The sequence below is a fragment of the Ictalurus furcatus genome, chromosome 14 (assembly GCF_023375685.1).
Source record: "Ictalurus furcatus strain D&B chromosome 14, Billie_1.0, whole genome shotgun sequence".
NCBI classification, from domain to species: domain Eukaryota; kingdom Metazoa; phylum Chordata; class Actinopteri; order Siluriformes; family Ictaluridae; genus Ictalurus; species Ictalurus furcatus.
Genome location: NC_071268.1, coordinates 22,126,468 through 22,139,534, shown reverse-complemented (window position 1 = coordinate 22,139,534; position 13,067 = coordinate 22,126,468). Strand labels below are relative to the sequence as shown.

The following is a 13,067-nucleotide window of genomic DNA, read 5'->3' as shown; positions in this document are numbered from 1 at the left end:
TCTCATTTCTTCCAGTTTCTTTCTCTCTTATTGTTACTTTTTCTCTCGCATCTCTTTTTTTTTTTAAAAAAATCTCTTTACACTGGCAGCAGCTCCACAGGGGAATTGGAAGAGTAAGGGATCGACTTACAATGGCAAATTAGATCAGAATTTTATATGCGCTCGTAAATTGCTCAAAAAAAACAACACAAAAACGTGTCACGTTCAACCTCAAATCCTTGACCTCATCTGAAGTGGACCACATACACGTTGACAGCATTTAAGACTTTAAAGATGCCATCTAATGACGTAATGGAACTTAATAAGTTAAGAGCCCAAACCAAAACAAGGTCTGTCAGACATTTTACAGACAGAAATGCAGCGTGTGCTTCAATTTAAAGCCTTTTAGTCCCACTCCATCTGTAAACCTTCACTGAACCCTCATTGCTAGTTTGGTTAGTTTTATCACTTCCTCCAATAAATGTGGAACAGAAGCTCCTCACAATCAGTGGGGTCAGGGCAAAGAGAGGAAACCATAACTCTGGTTGAAGTAAGCCTTTTTGACTTCTTCATTCTGACCTTCTTACGGTGTGCTGGTAATAAACTGAAATAATTTCTTACTTTGTTAAAAACAATTGCATATAATTATACAGGTGCTGTATAAATACTCAAAAAATTAGAACATCGTGGAAAAGTCCCCCCCCCCCTCCCCCGCCGTAATTATTTCAAAAAGTGGAACTTTCGTATACTGTAGATCCATAAAGTGAAATATTATTATAATTACGCCTTACAGCTCATGGAAATCAAAAATCCAGTATCTCAAAATATACTCAGAAAATTTCTGTATTACAAATTTCTTTATTCTAATATTTTGAGATACTGGATTTTTGATTTCCATGAGCTGTTTATTATTATTTATTGAGCTGAAGATAACTCTTTAGGCCCGAAAGAGAAGAGTTTTCACAGACCTTTCATTTGGGGGGCTTTAACACTGGCAGTTTAATCTGAAACAGAGCATGAAAAATTTCTAATGTGAAAGCTGTCATGCGGACCAGGAAGCACACCGCGGTACCGAATCCTAGACTACCTGTAGGAGGTGGTCCGAGTTCCAGATTGCACTGGATCTGTGCCGCAATTCCCGTGAATGTGAGCGCAACTCGTACTTGGGTCTGCACTTGATCAGGAGATAAAGTAACCTGCGCGTGTGTTTTAGTCGATGCTGACATCATTAGTTTCCACAACACACATGTACCATGAGTGACAGGGGAACGTTATGGGACACAGAAGAGGTCCTCTGCTACATATAATATAAATAATAATAAATAAATAAATAAATTAGTCGTACAAAAAAAAAAAAAAGAAAAGAAAGAAAAGCTGACAAGAAAACACATATGTAGAGATGAATGGACAGAAGTTTGCATTTATTCTCAAGTTCAACACAGATGTCTCATCTGTTCAGTCCGTGGCTGTAGCTGTAGCACCACTACGAAACAAAACATAACCACTTTAAACCTATACCCATGCCTTATTTTTTTTCCTTTAAAACAACTGATCTTAATATTTTTTTAAACGACTTACAACTGCAGCTTTCACAAAAAAAAAAAAAAAAATACAATTATGTTCCTTTATATCAGGGTTTCCCAAACGTTCTGGGCAAACGACCCTAATAAATGCGACCCTGAGCTCTGTCCACTGTATTTTTTTAATTATTATTATATAAATTCCAGATTTATAAGTTAGGACTACTATAATTGTTAAACATTTTGATGTTAGTAACATAAGTGACTAAAAACATAGGGAATATTCCTTGCATTACATTTCCAGACTAGTTGGAAGAGTTGTGTTGTTATAGGGAAATAATCAACAGCCGTGTGGTGTGATACGGCCTGGCGCGAGGCAGAGGAGTCTGGTTTATACATGAAGTAGGACTTTGCATGCGTATGCAAACATAGCGGCAGCGTGACCAGCATTCTTCAGATACTCGCCTGCTTATCTTATGTACATCTGGAAGATTAAAACAGATATATGGATGGCACATCAGACCCAGAACATCCATGTCCGACAGGTTTCCGAGTCGAAGTGTAAAACGTTTCGCGATTTTTATGCACAATCTGTCCACAATCTGTCTTCAGTAATTCTAATAACAACAACAACTAAATAAATAAATGAAATTTCAAAGTGATCATGACTTTTGTGCATTGCAATAAACGACCGTTTATTTGGCAGAATGATGATAAAAAAAATTCTTTACATGAAGAATATTGAAAAACATACAAAGACCTTTAGTTAAGGTTGCAGTCATAACGATTTCTGTAACGTATCAACGGCAAAGTCTATCCTGTGTGTATGAATCTTTAAAAAAAAAACCTGTTCTTGATAAGTTCTGATATATTTTATAGATTGTATACATAGGCAGTGTTAGGCAGACTCACACTGATATAGGACTACATCCCATCACTTGCAATTTTTGAGTATAATTTATAACAGAAATATAAATGAGCATTTATTCTCACATTATCATGGCATTTTAAAGATCATTTAGTATTGGCACCTACAGCTGTTGGCTCACTCTAGCAAACAATTTATTTATTTATTTCAAATATGTAACATACCTATCTTAGTTAAAATTTTAGAGGTAATATTAGATTATTTAGCTTATTGGCAATTATAATATAATATAATACAGGAAGTGCTCTCAGTTGCAAGAAGATATCAGAGTAACACACTGAACAAAGTGCAAGATATTGAATGAGTGAGTGATTAGGGGGGTGTGTGTGTGTGTGTGTGTGTGTGTGTGTGTGTGTGTGTGTGTGTGGACTGCCCTGCTCATGAAGTCAGATCAGCTCCAGTGGTTTCCTCCAGCAGGTTGTTTCCTTCTTGCACATCAGGGTGTGGTGTCACAGGTGTGAAAAATCCCGTGATCGATTACATTTTACAGAGTGCTTCCTTTTAGTTGATGTTGTCTCTTTCTTTTTTTTTTTTGCTTTCTTTTAAGCGCACCACTTTGGTACCACTTGTCTGCCATTACAGCAGTGACTAATACAGACAGGTTTCGATAGCGACGCATCGTCGTAACCACCCGTAACCAATCAGCGTACATCAAGATGACTGACGTATAATTTAGCGAATTAAATGCCATCATTCCTTACACAGGGCAGAACAGGACAAAACACTCGCCAACCATGCTAGACCAATCAACAAACTAGAAATGGAAAATAAAATAACCGGCATATAACTGAACAAATCAAACGAACGTGAACTGGCGGGGCCTCCTACTGGGCGGGGCCTCCTACTAGGCGGGGTCTCCTACTGGGCAGGGCCCGTGCTCTGGAGCCCAGTCAAGCCCAATGGTAAGTCCAGCCCTGGCGTCTATTTAGTGAAATAGCTTAGTTCTGGAACTGCTCGGTTTTTGTGGTTCGGGTCTTTTTCATTACATTACTGCTAGTAATTTACATTTACAGTCAGATGCTGTGATTCATCTGCATTACAGCGAACAGCACTGAAATCCGTTCAGCAGCGTGGTTCGTCTAGAAGGGCTGCTGCATCCTGCTGAAACCTAAGCATAATATATTACTCTTATTGAGGAATAAGTTAAAAATATCTTATTACACAAGCATCGCTCAAACACTCACACTGATGAGGCTTTTGTCCCAGTGTCATGGTGTGCTATTGCTTGGCACTGCATTGCAGCTCTAGCTGTTGTAATTAGATGCTGATTTGTTCTCTTTGCCTGGTGCGAATCGGCCCCACATGCTGTCAGCAGAATCTCTACATACACACACACACACACACACACGGCGTAGTTTACACCCTGCCTGCTCTCGCCTCTTCTCCAGCTTTCACTGCTGAACTTTCGTATCACCTTGAAATCTGTCAGCAGTTCATAAACGCTTCACTTCATCACTTCATTCCATCTCTCACAGCTCCTTGTGTGTGAGGGATGCAATCAGCACGGTCTTTTGCTGATGCACATTTTTTTCCCCCTCAAACGCTATTCCATGATGAACCACATACTGTAGGTGTATTTTTGTTAACCGTCATAACATTAAAACCACTGAGAGGTGACGTGAATAACATCGATTATTATTTCGTTACAGTGGCACCTGTCAGGGGGTGGGGTATATTAGACAGCAAGTGAGTTCTCGAAGTCGATGTGTTGGAAGCAGGAAAAATGGGCAAGCATAAGGATCTGAAAGACTTTGACAAGGGCCAAAATGTGAAAGGCTAGACGACTGTGTCAGAGCATCTTCAAAAGGGCAGGTGTTGTGGGGTGTTCTTGGTGTGCGGTGGTTAGTACCTACCAAAAGTGGTCCAAGGAAGGACAACCTGTGACAGGGTCATGGGCGCCCAAGACTCATTGATGCATGTGGGCATGGTCCTGGGGTTCATGTGGAACTTACTTTGACACGTACCTCCTACCAAAGCATTGTTACACACCAAGTACACTCCCGTCATGGCAACGGTATTCCCTAATGGCAGTGGCCTCTTTCAGCAGGACAATGCGCCATGCTACACTGCAGAAATTGATCAGGAACGGTTTGAGGAACATGACAAAAAGTTCAAGGTGCTGACTTGGCCTCCAAATTCCCCAGATCTCAATCCGATCGAGCGTCTGTGGGATGTGTGGGACAAACAAGTCCGATCCATGGAGACAGCACCTCGCAACTTACAGGCCTTAAAGGAACGTCTTGGTTTCAGATACCACAGCACACCTTCAGAGGTCTCGTGGAGTCCATGCCTTGACGGCTCAGAGCTGGTTTGGCGGCACAAAGGGGACATACACAATATTAAGCAGGTAGTTTTAATGTTATGGCTGATGTTTTTTTTTTGTTTGTTTGTTTTTTTAACTGTAGGGATAAATGTATGTATACATATACAGTATATGTATACCACAATATGCTTGAATCTGATTGGTTCAGAAGGTGTGCATTATTTTCATATAACAGCACAGGCAGTTCCTGCTGTAACATGAACGACAGGTTCATATTAATGCGCACGTTCTAATATGTTATTCTTTAAATAGTAACAGCTCATACACAGGGACTTGTACCGTGGACTCGCCACATAATCTAAGACTAATAATAAACGGATTAAAAAAAACCCCTTGTTGTTTAACAAGGTAAAACCTATAGTCATTGATGTGGTGACATTTTTATTAGGAAACGTTATATTACATTTTATAGAGCGAGTCTTGGTTGTAAGGATTTTGTAACAGTCAAAGTTTCCCAGCTCAGAATAATGTTCAGGATAGAGGCGTTTATGCTTTCCGGTTTCTGTGTAAAATGACAGGTTGAGTTTTGAGAGAGAGAGAGATACAAAGAGAGAGAGACAAAGAGAGAGAGAAAGGGGGGCTGGTGAAGGAATGAGTATTTATCGCCGATTTAACGTATGATAGTAATCTTACTCGAAGTCCAAACTTGTTTATTATTACAGGCTATTAGTTTTATGAAGACCTTAGAAAGATGAGTAAACGACATTTCTTCGTCTAGCACCTTTACACAAATCATGATGAGATTCACTGTGGAAAACCTAAATAAATATCTCCGTGCTCGTGTATGCACACGTGTTCTACATCTCGTTTAACATTTCTAGCTCCAGAGTGTGTATGTGTATCTCTGCCCATATGTATCCGTTGGCCTGGTGCCATTAGTTCCGAGCGTCTTGATTTTCAAACTCGCAAGTTCTGCACCTCTCCAGCACCCCACTCCTTGTCCTTCTCAGTTCTTAGCCCAACATCGCTGAACGTACTCACGCAAACATGCCGCAGTGACGAACTTTAACCGCAGGGCCCAATCCGTCAGAACCCGAACCACAACGTGCGTTTCTTGTTCACCTCTGCCCATGTTGACAGGCGATTGGAAGATGGTGAGAAGTCATTTCGAACTCTTCCTGAGCCCAATTGGATCCAGATGTGTGTGTATGTGTGTGAATAGTGCGAGGCTTGCACTGCTGGGGACGCAGTTTATCAGAACCGAGAGCAAAGTGAAGTGTCCCTGCCAGTGGAACAGTCATTAATCCTGCCTGTTGAGTGCTGTAGTAGTACTGCAGCTTTTATGGGTTTTGGATCTACATGGAGAATACTCAATCCTGTTGTGTGATGTGTGTGTTGGCAAGCTGTCAGAAGCATGTTGCTGTGGCGTTCAGCGAGCTGTAATATATTTGCCTGCATTTTTAATAGATCACAGTCCACTTTAATTGGACCTGCTGTGCCGCTGAGCAGGTTTCACGTTCTCGCTTTCTCTCGAAATGTCAGAGTATTCGAGCCATTACTCCTCTACACCCTAATTCCTTTTCACTCAAGCCATTCTTATTGTATCTGCTTCCTCGCTTCACCTATCTCACTTCAGCAGAACTGCTGGACCCCTTTAGAGCAATGACCACAAGCTTCCTGTTGTGTCTAACCACATCAGACTGTTCAGTACCTTAAATACCTTTTAAAAACTTTTTTTTTTTTTAAACAAAGTACACTAACGATGTCGAACACCCCAGGACTCTGCAGGCCATTTTAATTTTATAGTCAACCACTTCTACTTCTACAGCACCCTATCAGTCACGCGTAACCGCGAGAAGAGTTTGTTTTATTCTTGTCTCCGTGTGTGCTGTAGAGGGAAACATCTCTGAGGTTCAGACTAAGAGCTGTGCTGTATTCTTCTCTTGTGTTTGTAAGACCGTTGAGAGAGACAAAGCACAGGTGATTTTGACAGGTTCCTGGTTCAAGTCAGAGTTTGGCTCCAAGCTTCTGACATCCTCTCTGATCTGTTTCCCCTCATTCTAGCCTCAGGAAAGGAACTGAGAGCGCAAGGGCGATGTAGATGATTACAGTAAGTCATGTGATATTCATGCAACAGCCAGAGAATGCAGGAATTGGTCAAAGGGGTGCTGCGTTCCCAGCTGTTCAACGTCGAGCAACTAGCAGAACTTTTATTATTCCTTTCGAATTTGGTGCTCAGATTGGATCGTTTCAATTCGATTCAGTTCAATGTTATTTATATAGCACTTTGAACAATAGACGTTGCCACAGAGCAGCTTTACAGAGATCCATCCATCCATCCATCTTCTATACCGCTTTATCCTTTTCAGGGTCACGGGGAAATCTGGAGCCTATCCCAGGGAGCATCGGGCACAACGCGGGGTACACCCTGGACAGGGTGTTTACAGAGATCTGGATATTGATATAGTTTTTGATTTGTCCCTAATGAGGAAGCCAGAGGAGGAAACCTTGAGAGGAACCAGATTCAAACTCAAATTCATGTGGGTGTTACGGAATAGTGAGAATCACTAAATCATTACTCGTCTATAACTGTATAGTTGGAAGTAGGCATGCGGTGAAATTTCTGCCAGCGGAAATATCCAGCTGAAAATGTTCAAGAGAAAAAAGATCTTTTGACATTTACAAATAATCGTGATGGTCGTTATTTCCACCGTTTGAACACAGCTGTCTGACTAATTACCACGTGGAACCATTTCACTGTTTCTACAAGGGACTTTACACTCGGTATTTGTAATTCACATTTACTTGTATGGCATTTGGCTGACGCCCTTATCCAGAGCGACTTACATTCATCTCAGTTGAGGAGTCCGTACAGGATTTCGTGGAGTTTTTTGTGATTGTTGCAGCCAAAAATGCGTGATTTTTGCGGCGGCTTTTTTCGAAATTTGAGATGCGATTTGCGGAAAACTGCGTAAATTGGCGAAATTGCAATTGCATGAAATTGTTATGCACGGTCTTTCGCAGTGATGTTTGTTGGTTAACGAGACATTTTAGCTGTACTCATGTCCGACACACGTGAATCGGAATCGCGTGTGAATTTGAACTCATGACCTTCGGCTCAGCAGTCTCTCGTCTTTTCCATCGAGCTACCGCTGTAATCAGTCTTCACGTCACCTGTGACGAGGAGGTCCAACTCCCAAGGACTTCACCACTTCAGATTTGGATACGCCTCGACATTCTGTTCAAAGCAAAAGTCCCTGCTAGCACATCAACACCACGATGTCTAGATAAACAAATTCCCAAATGACAGTGTCATAGCACAAAGTGTAAATAAATGACGTGTCAAAGTATAAATAAAAAATACTGGACCATGGATCATTGCTTTGACCAGTTGTTCTCTGTTGTGGACGGTATTGGATTTCATAGGCTAATAGAAAGCTAATGGAAAGCGTATTGAACGGTTTCAGGCAGGATTTTCATTTTTGTGTGTCACTAAGCCATCCTGGACGGCCTTTACAGTCCCCTAGTTCCTTTAGAGCCTTTATGTATAATGTATACTTCCCTTTTATAAAAGCATAAGTGGCTTGTTTGCTGTGGCCATTTGCTCTCTTCAATAGTGTGTCTGTTGAAAATACGATCAAGTGGTCAGGCACCTCCAAATCTTCCAGTAAGTACTTTTGGGATCATCTCTGCCATCAATATAATCATGTTTATTAGGAGCTGAGAGAAAGCTGATCCCACATCAGGCCTTTGAGACGCTTGATCCGGGAGAACCCTGAGCTTCTGTGCACAACATGGCACAGGTAGGCCATTGTATTCAGAGCTTGGCCACCTTCGTTTATTGCATAATGCCACTCACTGAGCTTGGCAGCTGCCTCCAGTGCCGCTGCACACAGCCGTCTCAACTTCAGCTCCAGCTCCTTGTCTAGTCCTCTTAAGCGAAGAGGGGAAGAGGATAAAAAACTGGGTACTTATCTCTGGGCTTTGAAGTGAGTTACTGAAGCAAGTGTGTGTCTTAAGCATACTCTCTCTCTCTCTCTCTCTCTTGGGCTCAGTGTCTCTGTGCTTACTTGTGCACAGGAAACACTAGCACTATTGTTGGCCTGTGGAATGCAGCAGGAAGGACTGCTCGAGGAGATCTCTGAGACATTCTGATCAAAATCACAAGCCAGGGAGGTCAGTGATGTGAGACAGTGGTGACTCTGGAATTTGTTTCTGTGAGCAGCTCAGAAGGGAGCAGGAGAGAAAATGAGGCCCCGGTATTGCATCAGTTCCTTCCGTAAGACCTCCCTTCAGAGTAAACATGATCTTAGGCAAGACAAGGTGCTAAACCTGAGCTGCTCTCTTTAGTTGTAACTAGTTAACAAAACAAAACAAAAAAAAAACAACAAAAGGACTGAAGCAATAGGCGCGTTTAACCCATTAACCTCACAGGGCTTGTCAGGGGGTTCAGATTCATATTCATCAGTCTAGTTTCAGTGTTGTTACTGGATAATCCATGAAGATGACTGAATAATACGATGAATAGCTCTAAGATGAAGTCTCATGAAGTACTCCTGCTGTGGTTGGTCATTCGGACTGCTACCTGATTTCACAACTACTTCTACTCTACAAGCTAGACACATACACAACCTTTAATGCACGGGGTAAAAGTGAAACTCCTGACAGCCATAGCTCGTTATTCTAAATAGGCTGCTGTTTATTTCTAGCCATGCGATAGCTTGATGTGGGAAATCTGACAAACTGAACAGTACAAGTACAGTCATACTCCATAAATCTGCTGCTCATGCACCTGTTCTTACACAGCATGGCCCCAAACCACATCCTACATACCCTACACTTATTGTGTAAGTCGAAGACTCCGTCAGGGTAATAACATCCATGGCCAAGTGCGGAAGCTGAGGATTTAAGCTTTACGAAGTTTTACATAATCTCTGTGCAAGCCACTTAAATGAGAAATGATATATGCGCCAAAGGTTTTATTACTACTTCTTCTGCTTGTTCAGTTATACGGAATCCACATGGTGGATGTGGAGAATGCCAGAACTGAAAGAGTGCCACCGTGCTGCATGAGTGTGTGTGTGTGAGCGGGACAGAGAGCTAGCCCTGGCATCCTCTCCCTTTAAATGTCCTTGAGCTCCTAACGCACTGCCTCTGTGTCCTGCCCGAAGGGAGAGAGTGACTCCTCGGCCTGTGCAAATCAACGCTGCATATTTCTACTTCTTTGAATAACTTATGGGCCTGCGCTGAAATTAGTCTCAACTACCATTTCTGAAACATCAGGGTGACTCACTGTGTGTCTCTGACCTATTTTGTGCTGTCCTTGTGAATCTTCCCCTTGAGTGTTCTTTCCTGCTCATTTTAGAGCTTTCTGGGTATTTAAGATTGCATTTCGAGCCAGGACTGTTTTCTTAGCGCGGCACAAAAAAAGATGACTAGCGGTGATTTCCGACGCTTAATACTGCATCGGAACTACGAGGACAACGTAGCAAGAAATTGACGTTCCTCCAAAAATCTTTGCTGTAAATATACAGCTCTGTCGTATATCATGGATTCGGACATAGTATTGGCTGCTGTACAATACAGTACAGTAAAACGAACACAACTTCATGTGGATGAATGCTGTAACGTTGTGGAGGCGGCCATGTTGGACAACCGGAATCATATTTTCGTCAACATCTTTAATTAGTATGGAGGTAACACTGCTGCACTCGCGATTCCAGGGACCCTGGTTTGATCCTGATTCTGTGTTAGTGTTTTGGATTGACTAAACTAAATTGCCCCTGTGTGAACGGGTGTGTGAATGTGTATGTATGGTACCTTGCGATGAACTGGCTTCCCATCCAGGGTGTATTCCCACTTCACGCTCGTTGTTCCTGGGATCGGTTTCGGATCCACCGCGACCCTGACCAGGATAAAGACACCGAGCACGTAGTACCCCAATTACATTTGCGGTAAGCGGAAGTCAGTTTTTTCACTCTGTGCAGTCTGTAATTCATATAGGACTATTGAACATGGTGAGTGAGAGAACACAGAAATTGCTCTCGGAGTATGAAAGAAAGGAAACAGTCGGTTCCAGTCTTCGGTCTGAGCCATAACTAAACACTGGTTGAGCTAGAATTAGACAAGTGTTTACCCTGTCTAACCGTGAGGGTGTGAAATTGTGCTTTCCTGTGTTTGTGTGCATATTAACAGGATGTAACAATATGTAAAATGACCGCTCATCAGACCACAATCCACGTTCATTACTAATAGGAACCGCACGTACTGCTACAGTATCTCTAGCACGATGAAGCACCGTCGAATATGTTTAACAATGCAGAACGTGTATTAAATCTTTCACTGTACTCTTGAGTCTGAAATGAGTCTGTGCTTTAGTAAAAATACAGCAATGTCGTTACCACATCGACTTCTGTTAGTACTGTATAAGGAATAAGCTTTTTTTTTTTTTTTTTTGTCTTTTTAATGGCATTCTCTTTCTCTGACTGACTGTCTGGCTTTTTAAGTCCCAGATGGATAGTTTAACATACCAGAACCATGCAAGAGCACACGCTACACTACAGTAGTGTACACTGGGGTGACTTTAACCCACCCCTCGTGAAGTGATGGCTCCCAGTGGCCTCCAGGCCTCGGGAACATTCTTGAGAGTTTCACAGCCTTGTGCGGGTTCACACTTTGCCTGGTATGAATTTCTCTTTTCCTCGCTGGGTAGGAGGACTCCATCCCTCCATGTGTGGAGTTCAGTGTGTTTACACAAGAGTAACTTCTGCCTCATGGTCTCACCTCTGTGTTTCCTTCTTAAACTACCTACGGTACCTTTTAAGCAGCCCGCACTCAGGCTATTTTAAGATGGAAACTCAAGAGCAGGGATGTTAGCTGGGCTGTTAATCATGCGGATCAAAAAACGTCTTAAAACGTACTTCTAAATAGACAGTTAACATGCTTTTTTTTTTTTTTCTTATCGTATGCGAGGGCTAATTGCTTAAAAAATGTGAAACTTGGACAAAAATTTGGATTTTATCCTAAAACTTGTTTTGGGTGTTGCAAAACTGCTAGACTGATTAAATATATAACTTTTAGGCTATCTAACATGAGACTAGGCTAGTTTGGTGTCACTAGCCAAGGGGAGGCACAGCTAAGCAATCATTGTATGGGTTTAGCTGCTACAGTGCCATGCAGAGTACATTATCTTTCCTTCTGCTCTGCTCATATCATGTTCACATAACTTGGAACTCGTATAGATGTTTACGCACCTTGTTTTCCTGCACAGCATTAGAGGATGTTAGTGTTTCAGTTTAGTTAGTGACAAACCGCTTCAAGTGGACAATTATTCAGGGCTAAATAAAAAATCTACAGCTACAGCCCTGAATGCCCAGGCCAGGTTACACCCCTGATCTACAAATGCTGCATTTGGGGTCCATATGTCCCTCCAGCTGATATGTTTTTAAAAAGTTAGCTTGCGGAGAATTCCCTCCACAAAGTTTGCGAATGTTCCCAGAGGCAGGCAAGTCGTGATCAGGCATGTGTGTTTCTGCATGAGCTGCAGAATAAGCGGAGCAGTAATGATATGAGTGGTGTGGAAAAGGTCTCCACACCATAAAGTGTTAATTGAATTGAAATGGATGTGAATGGCGGGGTTTCCTGTCAGTACAGGAGACTGAGGACGAGGAGAAGTGCTTTTGAGAGATTTATCCTTCCAGTTATTTCTGCACTGAGCAGACTCTGACTGGGCGTAAAGAACACCAAGCAACTGTGTAATTAATACGTGATTTCATCGGCCACATGGTCAACCGTCAGCTCTGTCAACTGCGATTCCACCATTGAGCTTAATGCCGAAAGAGTCATGTATTACTAGAGAACTGCGAGATCAACAAACACGTTCCTGTCTGTAAGGACTCTACTGCTGCCTGTTCACTCTGATCAAAAAGTCTCCGAGCTCCATACCTTACTATTACCTGCTTTTCCTTATGATGTTTTCTTTCCTAAAACACCTGTATCCCTTCTCTTTTTTTGTCCTCAGGCGTTCGGGAATGCCAAAACGGCCCACAACAACAACTCCAGCCGCTTCGGCAAGTTCATCCAAGTTAACTATCAGGAGAGCGGCACAGTGAGAGGGTAAGCTAGCACTCAGTATCCGTCTCGTCTTCTTACCGCATGTCTCATCCGTTTTCCTAATTGAAATGAAAATCTCTCGCATGTTAAAGCTGTCAGGTTATAAATGTGCCGATAACTATGTTTCAGAGCCTATGTGGAGAAATATCTCCTAGAGAAATCTAGGCTGGTCTATCAGGAGTACAATGAGAGGTAAGATCGCAGCGCCACTATCTGTATCTGTTTAGTGTTCCAAATATCTGTATCTATATTCTGTAGATGATAC

At 42.1% G+C, this 13,067-nt stretch overlaps 1 protein-coding gene across 7 annotated transcripts in view; it reads left to right on the top strand.

Annotated features, from left to right (window-relative positions):
• The window catches only part of myo9ab (myosin IXAb), a 106,883-nt gene that overhangs the window by 41,976 nt on the left and 51,840 nt on the right, over positions 1-13,067 (top strand). For all 7 annotated transcript variants that reach the window (XM_053641523.1, XM_053641521.1, XM_053641526.1 and 4 more), the window contains exons 3-4: positions 12,711-12,805; positions 12,932-12,994. In XM_053641523.1, coding sequence (XP_053497498.1) covers positions 12,711-12,805; positions 12,932-12,994 — 158 coding nt within the window. The remainder of the gene's footprint in view (positions 1-12,710; positions 12,806-12,931; positions 12,995-13,067) is intronic.